The 14646-nt window shown below is 41.0% G+C and overlaps 1 protein-coding gene across 2 annotated transcripts in view; it reads left to right on the top strand.

Moving 5' to 3' along the window:
* Positions 1-14646, top strand: part of NMT1 (N-myristoyltransferase 1) — a 57439-nt gene that overhangs the window by 24250 nt on the left and 18543 nt on the right. For both annotated transcript variants that reach the window (XM_072645974.1, XM_072645973.1), the window contains exons 2-3: positions 4431-4542; positions 7513-7657. In XM_072645974.1, the coding sequence (XP_072502075.1) occupies positions 4431-4542; positions 7513-7657 (257 nt within the window). The remainder of the gene's footprint in view (positions 1-4430; positions 4543-7512; positions 7658-14646) is intronic.

Here is a 14646-nt window from a genome sequence, read left to right as displayed (position 1 = left end):
GAACTCTGGAATTTGGCCACAATGTTCCTAGGAGTTTCTCTTTTTGGATCTCTTTCATGCGGTGTTCTGTGGATTCCTTGAATATTTATTTTGCCCTCTGGTTCTAGAATCTCAGGGCAGTTTTCCTTGATAATTTCATGAAAGATGATGTCTAGGCTCTTCTTTTGATCATGGCTTTCAGGTAGTCCCATAATTTTTAAATTGTCTCTCCTGGACCTATTTTCCAGGTCTGTTGTTTTTCCAATGAGATATTTCACGTTATCTTCCATTTTTCCATTCTTCTCTCTTTGTTCTGTGATTTCTTGGTTTTGCATAAAGTCATTAGCCTCCATCTGTGCCATTCTAATTTTGAAAGAACTATTTTCTTCAGTGAGCTTTTGGATCTCCTTTTCCATTTGGCTAATTCTGCTTTTGAAAGCATTCTTCTCCTCATTGGCTTTTTGAACCTCTTTTGCCAATTGAGTTAGGCTAGTTTTCAAGGTGTTAATTTCTTCAACATTTTTTTGGGTCTCCTTTAGCAGGGAGCTGATCTGCTGTTCATGCTTTGACTTTATGTCTCTCATTTCTCTTCCCAGCTTTTCCTCTACCTCTCTAACTTGATTTTCAAAATTCCTTTTGAGCTCTTCCATGGACTGAGCCCATTGGGTGGGCTGGGACACAGAATCCTTGATTTCTGTGTCTTTGCCTGATAGTAAGCATTGTTCTTCCTCATCAGAAAGGAAGGGAGGAAATGCCTGTTCACCAAGAAAGTAACCTTCTATAGTCTTGTTTCTTTTCCCTTTTCTGGGCATTTTCCCAGCCAGTGACTTGACCTCTGAATATTCTCCTCACATCCACCTCGCCTCCAGCGTTTGGGGTCTGAGATTCAAATGCTGCTTCCAGCCTTAAGGCTTTTGGTGGGGGCAGGGCTGCTATTCAGTGTGAGATTAAGTTCAGGTGGTCAGGTTGGGGCAGGGCCGCCTCTCAGGCTCAGTTCCCTCAGGGGGTTTATGCACAGACCTTCCACAATGGATCCAGGCTCCTGCCCCCTTGGGGGGCCCCGGTCTGCAGCCACCTCTCAGCTTCTACTTCCCGGGGGGGGGGGGAGGCCTGAGTTATGGGGGCACCCCACTCCCCTCTCAACCCGCCAAAGAGACTCTCTCACCGACCCCCGTCACCTGTGGGTGGAGGGACTTGTGCGGCTGCTGGAGATCCCATCCCTGAAGCCTGCTCGGATCGGCCGCGGTAGGTCTGGGCTGGGCTCCGCGTCTGCAGCGCGACGGACCTTTTGGGAGAGGTTTGCAGGTCCCTCTGTGGGTGGAGGGACCCGCGTGGCCGCTGGAGATCCTGTCCCTGAAGCCCGCTTGGATCTTTTCCTCTCAGTGCCACGGCCGCGGCAGGGCTGCACTCAGCTCCCAGTCCGCAGCGCGAAGGACCCCCCCGCGAGAGGTTTGCAGGTCTCTCTGGAACAGAAATCTCCCTCGCTCCAATGTTTCGTGTCCTCTGGGTGCAGAATTTGCCGTGAGTTACTTCCCTGTAGCCGTTCTATGGGTTGTGGGTTCGGAGCTATGTGTATGTCTTTCTACTCCGCCATCTTGGCTCCGCCCCCTTGATAGCATTTTCAAGGATAGGTAGTAATTTCTTACCACCTTAATGATAATTTCATCCTTCAAAAGGAGGAGGAACCAATAAGGAGAAATTCTGTTCTGGATCTAATTCTAACAAGGAAGGGACTCAATGAAACTTTGAGAGGAAATGACCACTTCAACTGTGAATGGGCAGATACCTTAGATTTGAAAGAGTAAATATCAAAGTGTTTAGGAGAAAAACTAGATAGGAGTCTAAGATTCTTCATAGGAAGTCAGTCTATAAGTGTTTCCAAATTGGTAATTATTCCAAAGCCAGGTTTGACCATGTCATTCCTCTGCTGAAGAAGTTTCATTGGTTCCCTATTGCCTCCAGAATAAAATAAAAGCTCTTCAGTGTAACCTATAAAGCCCTTTCCAATCTGGTATTCTTTATGTTCCAGCCAAACTAGTCTGCTTATTTTTCCCCATACGTGGTTTTCCATCCCTCGATTTCCTGGAATGTTTTCTCTTCTCACCTGTACTCTGGAAACCCCAAGCTCCCTTTATAGATCAACTCAAGTGTTGTTCTTATAAAAGCCTTCCTGATTCCCCAGTTTGTTAGTGCTTCCCTGAGTGTCATATTTGTATTGATATTATATTTATTTCTCTATGTACATGTTGTTTCCCCCCGGTAGAATGGAAGCTCTTTGATAGGTTTTATTTTTGCCTTTGTGTCTTCAGGATCTGACCCATATTTAACACTTAAATGTTTATTAAATTGAGTTGAAAAGGTCTCAGAAGTGAAATGACAAAAACAACAAGATAAACATTTCCAGTGAGTAGAAAAGGGAGGAATAATTTTAAGAGATTGATGCAGACACAGAGAGAGTTTGCCAAGCTAAGTAAGACTTGCAGAAGATGGAGTCAAGGCCAGTTTACAACAGTCAAATGAATTCAAAAGTGTAGTATGGTTCTGCAAGGCAGTGTCATAGTGTGGAAACTTCAAGTAAGCTGAGGCTGTTGAGGAAAGTGATCAGAGCGGGGAGTTTTTAAAGCTATTCTAGGGGAAAGAACAGCTTCCAAGAAGGGATAGGACTGCTGCTCCTGGGCAGTGGAGTGATTGCGAGGAGGTAGAGCTGATCACTTCTTATTTGGCTTCTGTTTTCACTGCCAACAAGAATGACCATTGGATGAGAAAGAATAGTACAAAACCCCTTCAACAAGTCTTAGTCTCCTGGCCCAGATGGCCACGGATCCTGGAAGAATTGGCATGTTATTCCTGAGCCACTGGCATTGATGTTTGAAAGATCACGGAGAATAGGATCAAAGAATGGCATATTTTCCCTCTCCACCCTCCCCAAAAAAAGTGGGGAGTATAGGTTGTACTTGCTAGTGAACCTGACTTCGGTTCCTAGCACAAATTCTGGAATATATTCCTAAAGGTATAGTAAGTGAGCATCTAGAAAAGGAAGTGATGATCTCAAAGGTTCCCAGCATGGTTTCATGAAGAAAAGGTTATGACAGACTCACCTTCCTAAACTAGCAAATCAGGAGAATGCTCTAGTATTTGTTTACCTAGATTTTAGCAAACATTTCATTCTATTCTTGTGGAAAAGATACCAGCTGATAATTAATTAGGTGGATTTAACACTGGATGACAGAGGCAAGATCCACAAGAGTCCTGACAGGTTAGAACATTTGGCTAAAGCAAATAAGATGATGTTTAATTGAGATAAATGTAGTTTTATACTTGGGTGGAAGAAAGATAACTAGACAGCAATTTATTTGATAACAATTTGGGGGATTGGATGGGGGTGGGGTTGTAATTTCAATGAGCCAATATGTGGGGCAGCCAAGAAAGTTCCTACAATCTTGGGCTACATAAAGAGTCATACTGTCCAGAATGGTGGCAGAACTATTAACAAATAACCAGGATTATCAGTGACACCCATTATCACACCTGATAGCTCTTTGTCCCTTGAGGTACCACCTACAAGGATGACTGTTGAACAAAGGAGATAAACTGTTGGCTAACTACACCGACTTGGCCGCTGCTAGTTAGTTCCTCCCACCAGTGTCAGTATGCCCTTGGTATAATTTCCTTCTGTTCTTGTGTACATAATGTGTCTTGTCTCTTCCACTGGACTGTAAATTTCTCATATCCCTCAGGTTTTTCCATGTCACCACCTCCCTGGCAATCTAGGAATTTGCGCATACTGTCCATCTGCATGCCCATTTTTCATCATGCATGTTTGATTTCACTGTGGTTGTGGACTTGTGCTCCCTACAAATCTCTACAGTACTGAACTGCTGTTCTCTCAATCTCCCCTCCGCATCCCCCACTTTCCATTGCTGTTTTGTACATTAGGTCCAGCTGGGGAAACTCGTAATCTAATGGATCAGTGGGGGAAGAGAAAGGGAAGGCCAGAGTAAACAGAGAAGAGCATTACTGGTTAAAGAGAGTGCAGTGACTTGACTGTCATCCTGTCTAATTGAGTGATCTAAATGGGTGTTAGTGACAGGTGAGGAAGAAGTTTCTGGCCGTGTCATTAGTTGTTCTTTAAACTCAGCCCCACTCAGTATAGGAACTTAAAAAAATGAACATACCTTCTGAAGTAGGAGTAGGAATGGAAAAACCCCCTCCAGATAAATGGAATGTTCTTCATTTTGCCTCTTCTTTGGAGTGATAAGGAAGAACTATATTCCCCAATGTACTCCTCCGAATACCTCATCTGGGACCCAGATTCTTTCATCAGCTTCAGAGACCCATTGCTAGTATTCACAAAGAGGTCTGGCAGAACAGAGTTTTCTGTATGAGTTGATGTGGTCCCAAACTGGTTACTTTTTCTTAAACCCTACATTAGTATTTGCTTTGTCTTACAGTGGTTTGAGTCCAGCCAATGACAGTGGAGCCAAAAAGAAGAAAAAGAAGCAGAAAAAGAAGAAAGAGAAAAGCAATGAAACATTGGATTCTACCCAGGACCAACCTGTGAAGGTAAAGGACCTGTTTCCCAAGGGCCTAGAACTTTTTTCATATAAGAGTGTTAAAAGGGAAATATTGGTTCTCTCCATCAGTTTTTACTTGCTTTAAAAAAAAAAAAAAGCCCTTTCTTTGAGGTTGGAAAAGTACTTCCCTCACAACCACCCTGTGATGTAAGTAGTACAAGTATCATCGTCATTTTATACATGATGAAAGTAAGGCTTTGAGCAGTTAAATAACTTACCTCTGATCACACAGCTCAAAAATAACCTAGACAAGATTTGAGCCCACATCTTCTCACTCCAAGTCTAGTGCTTTATTCATGCTTTTCTTCAAGATATAAAAGTTTTACACCTGTGCTTTCCCAGACACATCTCTTGAAATTCCCATTAGTGCCTGTGAATTCTCTGAAGTAGCCCCCATGTAAGAGTCCCTGGTGCTGTAGTGTCTACTAATATTTGGGTGAAAACTGATTTCTCTGTTTTAAACACAGTAGGGAGTCCCCAAGTCTGAGGCTCCAGGGCCTGTTCACTATCATCAAAAAAACCTACTTATTCATTGCACAATTGTTTATCATGCTATCCTAGATGCTGTTGAATAGTTACTATATAGTGGTGGTCATTGCTACCCAGAGTTCCAAAACCAAGACTGATGGAATCATTGGCTCTGGGAGCAAAGCTAGGACAGTAAAGTTTTTGAAAAGAGGTCAGAAGTTACTCATCTAAATGCTGTGGTTCACTGTCAACTTGGGAGGCTGTGCACTTATCCCAGGGGTCGTGCTGAGACTCAGGATGTTTAGATGGTATTCTTTTGGAATCTATATCAGAGCCAGTTTTTGAGCCATCTAAGGAAATCTGTCTGACTACCTACTACTACAAAATACCTTATTTTGGACTCCAAACAGTAATTGCCTAGGTTATTTATAAAACTTGATCCTTGAATGATTTTTTTTACTATTTCCAAAATTAACTTCACTTTCAAAGGATAGCACTTTGTCACTGTTGAAGGTAACCAAAACAGTGTACTTTAGGTCCTGACAACAATTCAGAAAAGATAAGTTGTAAAAACTCTTCCCTTAATTGAAATTTTTCTTTCCAAAGTTGCCACTGTTCTCTTAATTGCCATACTGATGACCTTTTCTCAGTCCTCATCCCTCTCAACTTCTCTAAGTGTGTCTTGCCTTCTTCCTGTCTGCTCCTTCTGTCTGCTTTGCTGAGTCATCATCCATAGCTTACCCGTAACTGTGGGTATGTGCCAGGGCTCCCTCCTTGACCCTCTTTTTGCTCTGTATTGACTCTTATTGAGCTCATCAGTTCCTACTATCTCTATGTAGATGACTCTGTTAGTTGGCACAATGGATAGAGCTCTGGATGTTTTGTCAGGAAAAGTCATCTTCCCGAGTTCAAATCTGGCCTCAGACACTTACTGGCTGTATGACCTTGGACAAGTTAGTTAACCCTGTTTGCCTCAGTTTCTTTATCTCTAAAATGAGCTGGAGAAGGAAATGGCAATTTTTGCCAAGAAAACCCCACAAGGGATCACACAGAGTCAGATACAGCTGAAAAACAACTGAACAGAAGATGACTCTCACCTAGCCCCAGCCTTTCTCCTGAGCTCTAATCATGTATCATTGACTCCCTATTAGACATTTCAAACTAGATATCCCAAAGCCATCTCTAACTTCATCCATCCATCCTGGACTTATTATCTCCCTTTGGTCCTGTCAAAGATGCCACTATCCTTCACTTACCTAGGTTCCCAGTCTTAGAGTCATAGGTTTATAAATTCAGAGATGGAAGGAACCTCCCTCTTCATTTTATAGATGAGTAAATAAAGGCACAGAGAGGTTAAGTGTCTTATCCATGGTAGTGTCGCACAGGTGGTGACAGAGGGAAGTTTTAACCCAGGTCTTCTACCTGTGAAGCTAAGTCTTTTTTCCCTTCATTCCTAATCAGTTGCCACATCTTGTTGATTACCTCCACAATGTTTCTCACATCTTTCCCCTTCTCTCTACTCAAATGGTCCACATCCTAAGTTCAAATCCTTATCACTTCCTGCTTAGATTGCTGCAGTTATCTTGCTCCCTAAAATCTATACCCTTTCCAATATATCCTCTACATAGTTGTTGTAGTGACATTCCTAAGCACAGATCTGGCCATGTTCCTCTCATACTCAATAAGCCACAAGGCCTCCTATTTCTGTGATCAAATACAAAGTACTGTGTTTGGCATTTAAAGGCCTTCACAAACTGACTCCAACCTACCTTTCCTAACTTTTTATATATTACTCACCTTCACACACACACTACAGTCTAGCCAAATTGGCCTTGCTATTCTCACCATGACATTCCATCTTTTATTTTTGCATAGGCTTCCTCCTCAGGCCAGGAAATTCCTTCCCTATCCTTTAGAATCCCTAGTTTCCTTCCAAATTCAACTCTAGCAAAGAGAGAGACAGAGAAAGAGAGAACTTATATAGAGTAAGGGTATTTGTCTTTGTACACCTCAGACCCAGTACTGCTGACACGCAGCGGCCACTTAACAAATGCTTGTTGATTGATTCATGTATTCATCTAGAAATACTGCTTAGGCTACATGGTCTCAAATTCCCATTCCAAGAGCCCCTATAAAATGTGATGAAGCTACATTGTTCATTGCCTCTTTTCTAGAGAGAGCTGCCACCTTGCTTTCAGTTTGTTTTTGTAAGGCCCCCAAGGGAAATACTGCCATTTAAGCCGAAGCCTTCCTAGGGTCACACCTCACATTATAAAGTTTGAAATCAAGTACTTTAAAGGGTTTTTTAAATGTAAAGGGCTGACTGCAAATCCTGCAGCCCTGCCTTACCACCAATGCTTTAGTCCACCATCCCACAACATGTGCCACTGGGATTTCTTTTGCCATAAATTTTAAATTCCTGTACCTAATAGAGTTAATATGATTTAGTAGTATGCTATGTTTTCTCTTCTCCCAACTTTTTCTTATTTAGGTGAACTCTTTACCAGTGGAGAGAATCCAGGAAATACAGAAAGCCATTGAGCTGTTTTCAGTAGGCCAAGGACCTGCCAAAACAATGGAGGAAGCCAGCAAGCGTAGTTACCAGTTTTGGGACACCCAGCCTGTACCTAAGCTTGGTATGTGTTTCTTTCCTTTGTCTTAGACACAGAATTTGTCTTACCTGCACCAGAGAGGACCTGGAACATTACTGAACATTTCCTTATAACCATATGAATCTGGTGACCATGAGTGGCACAGTAGATAGAGCTCTGAGCCTGGAGTCAGCAGGGCCTGAGATACTTGCCAGCTGCGGAGTCCTGGGCAAGTTGTTTGCTTCATGGGGGTAATAAAAACATCTACCTCACAGGATTGTTGGGAAGATCAAGTGAGATAATAATTGTAAAGTGCTGCTTTAGCACAATGCCTAGTACTATAAAAATGTTAGCTACTATTATTATAATTAATATTGTTATTGGTGTTTTTTTTTAATAAAAATATCTTTTACTGGTATAATATTGAGGAATAGTTCAAAATAAAAGTTGGATAAGTAGAATGGTACCCAGGTTCTTGAGAACATTAGTAGCCAAGTAGGATATTTTCACTAAAGACAGAGTTGCAAAGGACAGTTCTGTGTCTGTACAGAACAGAATAAAAATGTGTATATGTGTATAGAGATAGGGTATTAATACTTGATTATCTACGGCAAATTTTAATCCTAGTCTGGCTTCCATATACCACTTAGCATAGTACCCAAACAATTCCTTTTTCCTTTTGTTGTGTGTTAACTGATTGTAAAATCAGCCCAACCTAAGTAGGAGTGATGCCCATATCTGCCTCTGTGGTGTTACACTTCTGCCTGACACACTTCAGAAAAGAAATCGTGGAGCCAACAGTGACTCTGAGGGAACATGCACTAAGGTGATCAGACGGTTGAGAGTACTGCCCCAGAGACTTCAGGCTGAGAACGTCAAATCTGATAGGGGATGCAACAAATACATCTGGCCCAGAGCAGCCCAGGTTTGCTGATCAGGTCCTCAAATACAGAAAGGAGGCAGCAGACACCTTCAGGAGCTTGAGCCAGGAACATTTAGGACAGATGAAAAGGAATTATTGCTTCACATCATCTTAAGGAGCTCATCATTCCAAGAGATGGTGCTGACCAAAAATAGAATTCTCCGGCAAACAAGTGGGAAAAGTCATACGCCATATTGCAGCACTGAATACAAATAACATACCATTCATATATCTGCTTCTTTTAACAAACACGAACAACTGAGATGTGATCATATTTATGTATGTGCAGCTTTTCCAGCTGCCTCTTATTGAACTTTTCTCTGGCTAACTGAATTGGGAAAGCAGTAATCCAGCATGGTAAATCCCACTTGGGGCAGGTAGGTTAAGTTTAACCCTCTGCCCTTCTGTCATTCTGTTTTGGAAGGTGCAAATTGAACTACCTACATAGCCCTGAGTGTGGCTATGTGTAGTTGTCCCTTGGAAAGCCACCTCAGGTCAGTGTTTTTCAACTCCTGTGCAAAAAAGAGATCCCCACTATTCAGTAAGAATTTTGGAGCCAGGAGAAGCAAATTTACCAGCCACCTAGTTGCCATTAAGTAAACTTTGCCAGTGCAACATTCCCACAACCCTGAAGAGTGAAGCAACTAAGCCAAAAGAAATTCCTTTGTTGTGAGTGGGTTGGCTGTGGAGGCCATGTAAAACTGAAACTGAAGATATGCTGCCACAGTCATCACCAGCACTGAGTAGCTCCAGCCTGCTTTTCAGATCTATTTGCCCCACACTTACTTATCCATTTCCCCAGTTAAGATCTACTAGCTGAACCCTCCTGCAAGGCTTTAGATGACCAAAGATGCCTTTATTTGGGACTTAATATTGGGGTTGGAGTGAAGTGGGATGGGAGGAAATCTCTTCCTAAAGGAGTAAGAGAGATTAGAACAGCATAGCATTACCCTCCATTCACTGAAATGCATGAAGAGGAATATTGCCATTAATGTATGTAATCTTACTAGTCTGTTTACACAGAGTTTGTTCACTTAGGAATTTTAAAATGGATCACTTGGCTCACCTTGACATGGGGAGGCACAGTAAGGTCTAGGGGAAGAAGTATTGATCTGGAACTGAACTTTATTCCTACTTCTCCCACCATTGACCCCATAGGTGCCCTTGAACCAATTGTTTGTGGTTGTGTACTATGGTTTCTCCATCTGTTAAATGGAGGTAGAGCCATTGACTTTCCTTTTAGGGTTGTCATGGAAATCTGTATAATTATATATAGAGGCCCTGAAATCTTCAGGAAGAGATCATTGAGATAATTTATTTGTATTTCTCCTATACATTTGGACAAGTTTTACTAAAATTGTTCTATTATAATCAAAAAAAGTATTTTTGATATTCTGTTTGGGCGGAGAGCAGTTGGGAGGCACAGTGGATAGAGCATTGGGTTTGGAATCAGGAACTCATCTTCATGAGTTCAGCTCTGGCCTCAGACACTAGCTGTATGGTCCTGGAAAAGTTACTTAACCCTGTCTGCCTCCATTCCTCATCTAAGCTGGAAAAAGAAATGACAAATCACTCCAGTAGCTTTGCCAAGAAAACCCCAAAATGAGGTTCCGAAGAGTTGGACATGGCTGAGATGACAACAAAAGTGTGAACAGAACATAAAGTTGGATTCTGTAGAAGAAAGGTTAAAAAGACTTCCTGTGAGACATGTAATTAATCAAGAAGCCTTCAGCACCAAATATGTTACCTGTATAGATACCCCATGTCAGGTTAAGACACTCTGAACTGAGGCCTTAACCCAACTCTACCTTTTTTGTGACCCCCCCCCAGGCAGGTTCTTTTCCAATTTATTGTTTATCATTAGTATAAAATAAATGTCTGGACGCTTATTAGTAATACAGATACTACCAAGTATACTGAAATTGTATAGTATTTTCCCCCTATGGTGTTTTTCATAGGTAAAATCTTCTGGCTTTCCTAGCCCCTATCCCTAGGGAATTGTCACTAGATGGTATTTATTCCACCAAACAAAGCTAGAATTATTTAGAGCTTCAGAGTACTCCCAATTACATTAGAAGACTTGAAAACACCAAGTTTCCTATATATCTATAGTAATTTTCTTTTTACTGCCAAAGAGTGAAACCTTTTTTTTAACTTTTTCTCAGAGGCCTGCCTAAAAAATGTGAATTGATTTTTGTGACTATGTAGAGGGTATCCTATTTCTTTAACTTTTCATAAGTCTACCCTTTTCCCTTTTCAGAAGATAAGAGGCGGTTGCTTGTTCTTGCTTCTTATGATTTGGCCACTTGTAGGCTACAAAGAATAACAGACTGGAAGGAAAGAAATAAGGTTAAAAAGTTTCCTTTTACTTGACTCCTATGTTATTTCTCAGAAAATTTATTTTTCCTCACCTCTGTCCCTCTTTTTAAAAATATTTAATTGATTTTTTTTTCACTCCATTATCACTTCCCATTAAATTACCTACTTTCCCTTGTAAACAGGTACAGCCAAGCAAAATAAATTAATACTTTGGCCATAGCTGGTAAAACGCAGGCCTGTTCTGTCTCCAGAGTCTACCACCTCTGTGCCAGGAAGCACATTCCACTTTCTAGTTCTCTGAAGTTATGATTGGATACTACATTGATCAAATTCTGAAGTTAAGTGTTCTTTTCCTTTCTATTATTGTGATCAATCCCTTGTTTCTGTTCCCTTGGCCCTACAGCATTTCCTATAGGCTCCTTGAGTGTCTGAATTGTTATACTCATGCTTTACTGCGTAGTTATATTCCATTACATTCATGCGCCCCAATTTGTTCAGCTATCCTATAATTGATGGACTTCTACTTCCTTTCCCATTCTTTGCTACAACAGAAGTGTTGCTATAAACGTTTTTACATACGTGAGACTTTTCCTGCCTTGCCTCCTGGAAGTGTATGTCTGGTGATGTTTATCAGAAGATTGAAGAGTAGTCACAGTTTACTAACTCTTTTATTCTTATTGCAAATTGTTTCCTAGAATGATTTGATCAATTTATCACCATACCAGCAGTGCATTAGTGTGCCTGTCTTCCCCTTAGCCCCTTCATTATAAACCATCTTTATCTTTACATCTTTTGTCATCTTTACCAATGTGAGTTCTTTATGGGCACGGTTTGACTTCATTGGTTAGGTACCTCATGTCTTTTCAAGTGTTATTTCTTTCGTCTACTGTCATAGTTTTATAGCTTATCTTTAGTTTCCTGCATTAAAGGCCAGGGGAGCAAATAAGGTTGGGGAGAAGAATGGAGAGAGGAAAAAAGGAAAAGAGAGGAATTTTCCTATGGAATCTTTAAGTGAGTTGGAGATTCTCATCATCATTAGTACTTACTGAAATTCTCGCTCCTCCCTGAGTTTCCTGTAAAGTTAGGGAACAGCAAGTTCTCTTTAGCTGTCTAATACTGAGACCAGAAGCTAGGAAGCACTTACTATGGAGAATGAAATAATCACCACAAAGACCAGGAAAAACCCCATAATTCTGAGCCATCACTTCTCCAATGGGCTTAAGTGGTAATAAAATATAATTCACATTTATATAGGGCTTTTGGTTTGCCAAACTCTTTCCTCAAAACAAATTAATTATTTAATTTTGTCATCAAATCTATGGATATTCAGTTGAATTAATGAAATTGATGTTTATTTCTACTGAAAACATCATGTTGTGGTTTTCGACAGAATTTTAATATATATTTTTGTTGGATGATGTCTTGAGGATAGTTTAGCTGCCTTTTAGGGGAAAACTAGCCTAACCTATCTCATGAGGCCTCTTCAGTCTTAATGTATGTTACTCCTACTAATCCCTTCCTTGGTCCTAACAGTCTCCTAGGGAGTCTTCCATCATTTAAATGACCTTAGATTTATTACTGGATAACCCTGATTTTAGGGGCATCTGGCAGAGCCCTGGAAAAACACAAAGGAGAAGGAAACACAAAAAATCAAACAGTCCCTTGAAGGAGTACAATCCATGTAGGGGTGGGTGGGGTGGTGTCAGGTGGGGATGATGTCAGGCTTATTTCACAGTAGCCTCCTTCAAAAATCTTTATGGGAGGTCCCAGCACAACTGCAAACAGAGATTAGGAAATAGGTGGGGGTCACTCCTTTTAAGGTATAATCAATGGATGGCTCCTTGTGGCTTAGTGGCCAGTCTTCTCTGTTGTCCTAAAAGTCAGTTTATTATTGCCTATCACACACCCAGTTAACTATTTGCTATCCCCAGCTCAACTTGATTGCATTTGATCACATCTTCAATTATGGAAAGTTCTCTGGGGATACTCAAACATTGTCCTTTCAAGGGCTTTTCATTGTAACTTGCACTGGAGTCTCACCAAAGACCACGCAATAAAATTCCCATTGGCTTCCTAAATGCCATATGAAGAGTCCAAAACAATCCATTCAACATAGTTTTTAAACTCTTCCCAAATTAACAGTCTTTAAGGAAGGCCTACATCTAGCATAACTGATAGGCCTGGAGGTTACAATCCCAACAGAGTCATTAAATGCAGCAGACAACATTTTGACTTATGTGGTGGGCCTGTTTCAACCCAAGCAACTAAACCTCCCTTTCTACAGATTCCCTGTCCCCCCCCAGATAATTTTGATTAGATTCATGAGTTGCCTCTATGACTTCAGAGTATTGTTCTTAAAAACCCAGATCATGTTCTTCTCTATCTTAAGTTGCTGAATGTGTGTGGACAGTTTGCTGTCATTTTCTTCATACTGGCAATCTAGCTTTTCTTGGGATGTTAGCAACAGCCAGGAAGTCTTGCCTTTACTTTACCTGTCAACTTCCTTAGAATCCAGCAGACTAATCTCACCACATCATTAAGGAAAATCTCTTTTCTCTCTATTGAGAGAACTCAAATAATGTGGCCAGAAACAATGGTCCAGAGTTCTTGTCAAGTCATCTGATCATCATTCTCCCATGTCAGCCAAGAAGTCAGTCATTTTATACAAATGCTGCCAGCTGTGCCAAAAATATTGGTGCAGGCCTGCCTAACTCAGGACTGTCTGATGGTTTGGACTCAAGATTAGAATGAAACAGTTGTAGACAATTTATAACATTTTACATAAGGAAGTTTTGTAAACTTCTGTGGAAAGGCTGTTTGGCAAATGGACAGCTATAGTTCAGTGGGACACAATTTCCCTCACTGTGTTGACTTGCATGGCAGGAGGGAGACTCCCAAGACCAGGGAGCACTAGGTACTTATCTGTTGGGTTTTTTATAACCTTAGGTGACTGAGAAACTATGCCAGCAGTCACTTTCCAGTTTTAGGACATACTGTTTCTGTCAGTCACACTGCTTGGTTGGTATTAGAAGATTTGAACCTAGCTTCCCTGACCCCAAGTCTAACACTTGATTCAATCAGAATACGCTACCCTCCTCACAAGTTGACTTATCCATTCATTGTCTGATAGTGATAGAAGGGCACCCCCAGACTTTCCCTTAAGCTTTTGAGAGCTTGCCTTGAACCTGATAGCTAATTTTATATTTTTCAAGCCACAGACTGAAGTGAACCCTACATTTTTCAGGCTTTTCATGGTTCTACTTTGTGCCAAAATATCAGAGAAACCTTGTGGTAATTTCATGACAGCCTTGTGAAGGAAATAGTAGGGCCCCTGGTTTAGTCAAAGAATCCACTGATTCTAGATCAATTGAACTTTACAAGTTTATAAAGTTACAAAATTTGGGGTATTTATTTGATATAAATTCATTAAATATTAAAGTTCCCTTGGTAGTCTGAGAGCCTCAGAGCCAAACAGGCAATGTGGAAGGAAGGAGCACAGAACTCCTCCTTGCTGGGGAAGAGATGACATTAGAGCAGAGGAGATCAAACCTATCATGTTCACATAAAACCACTCAAGAAAAAAGTATGTAGCACATTAACAAGCAAGTGCCAACTGAGCATATGAGTGCTGAGGGTACAAAGAAGGAGGAAAATCAGCAGAGATTTCTTAGGGCCTTTTTTAAAGCATAAACTTAATTGGATGCTTTAGTATTCATATGAAGTGTTGTCCTTCCCAGAAGGGAATTAAGGCTTGGGCTGCCAAAGGAAGTAGCCAGAATAAAAGTCCATTCCT

The sequence above is a fragment of the Notamacropus eugenii genome, chromosome 2 (assembly GCF_028372415.1).
Source record: "Notamacropus eugenii isolate mMacEug1 chromosome 2, mMacEug1.pri_v2, whole genome shotgun sequence".
NCBI lineage: Eukaryota > Metazoa > Chordata > Mammalia > Diprotodontia > Macropodidae > Notamacropus > Notamacropus eugenii.
This window is presented reverse-complemented; position numbering and strand designations above follow the sequence as displayed.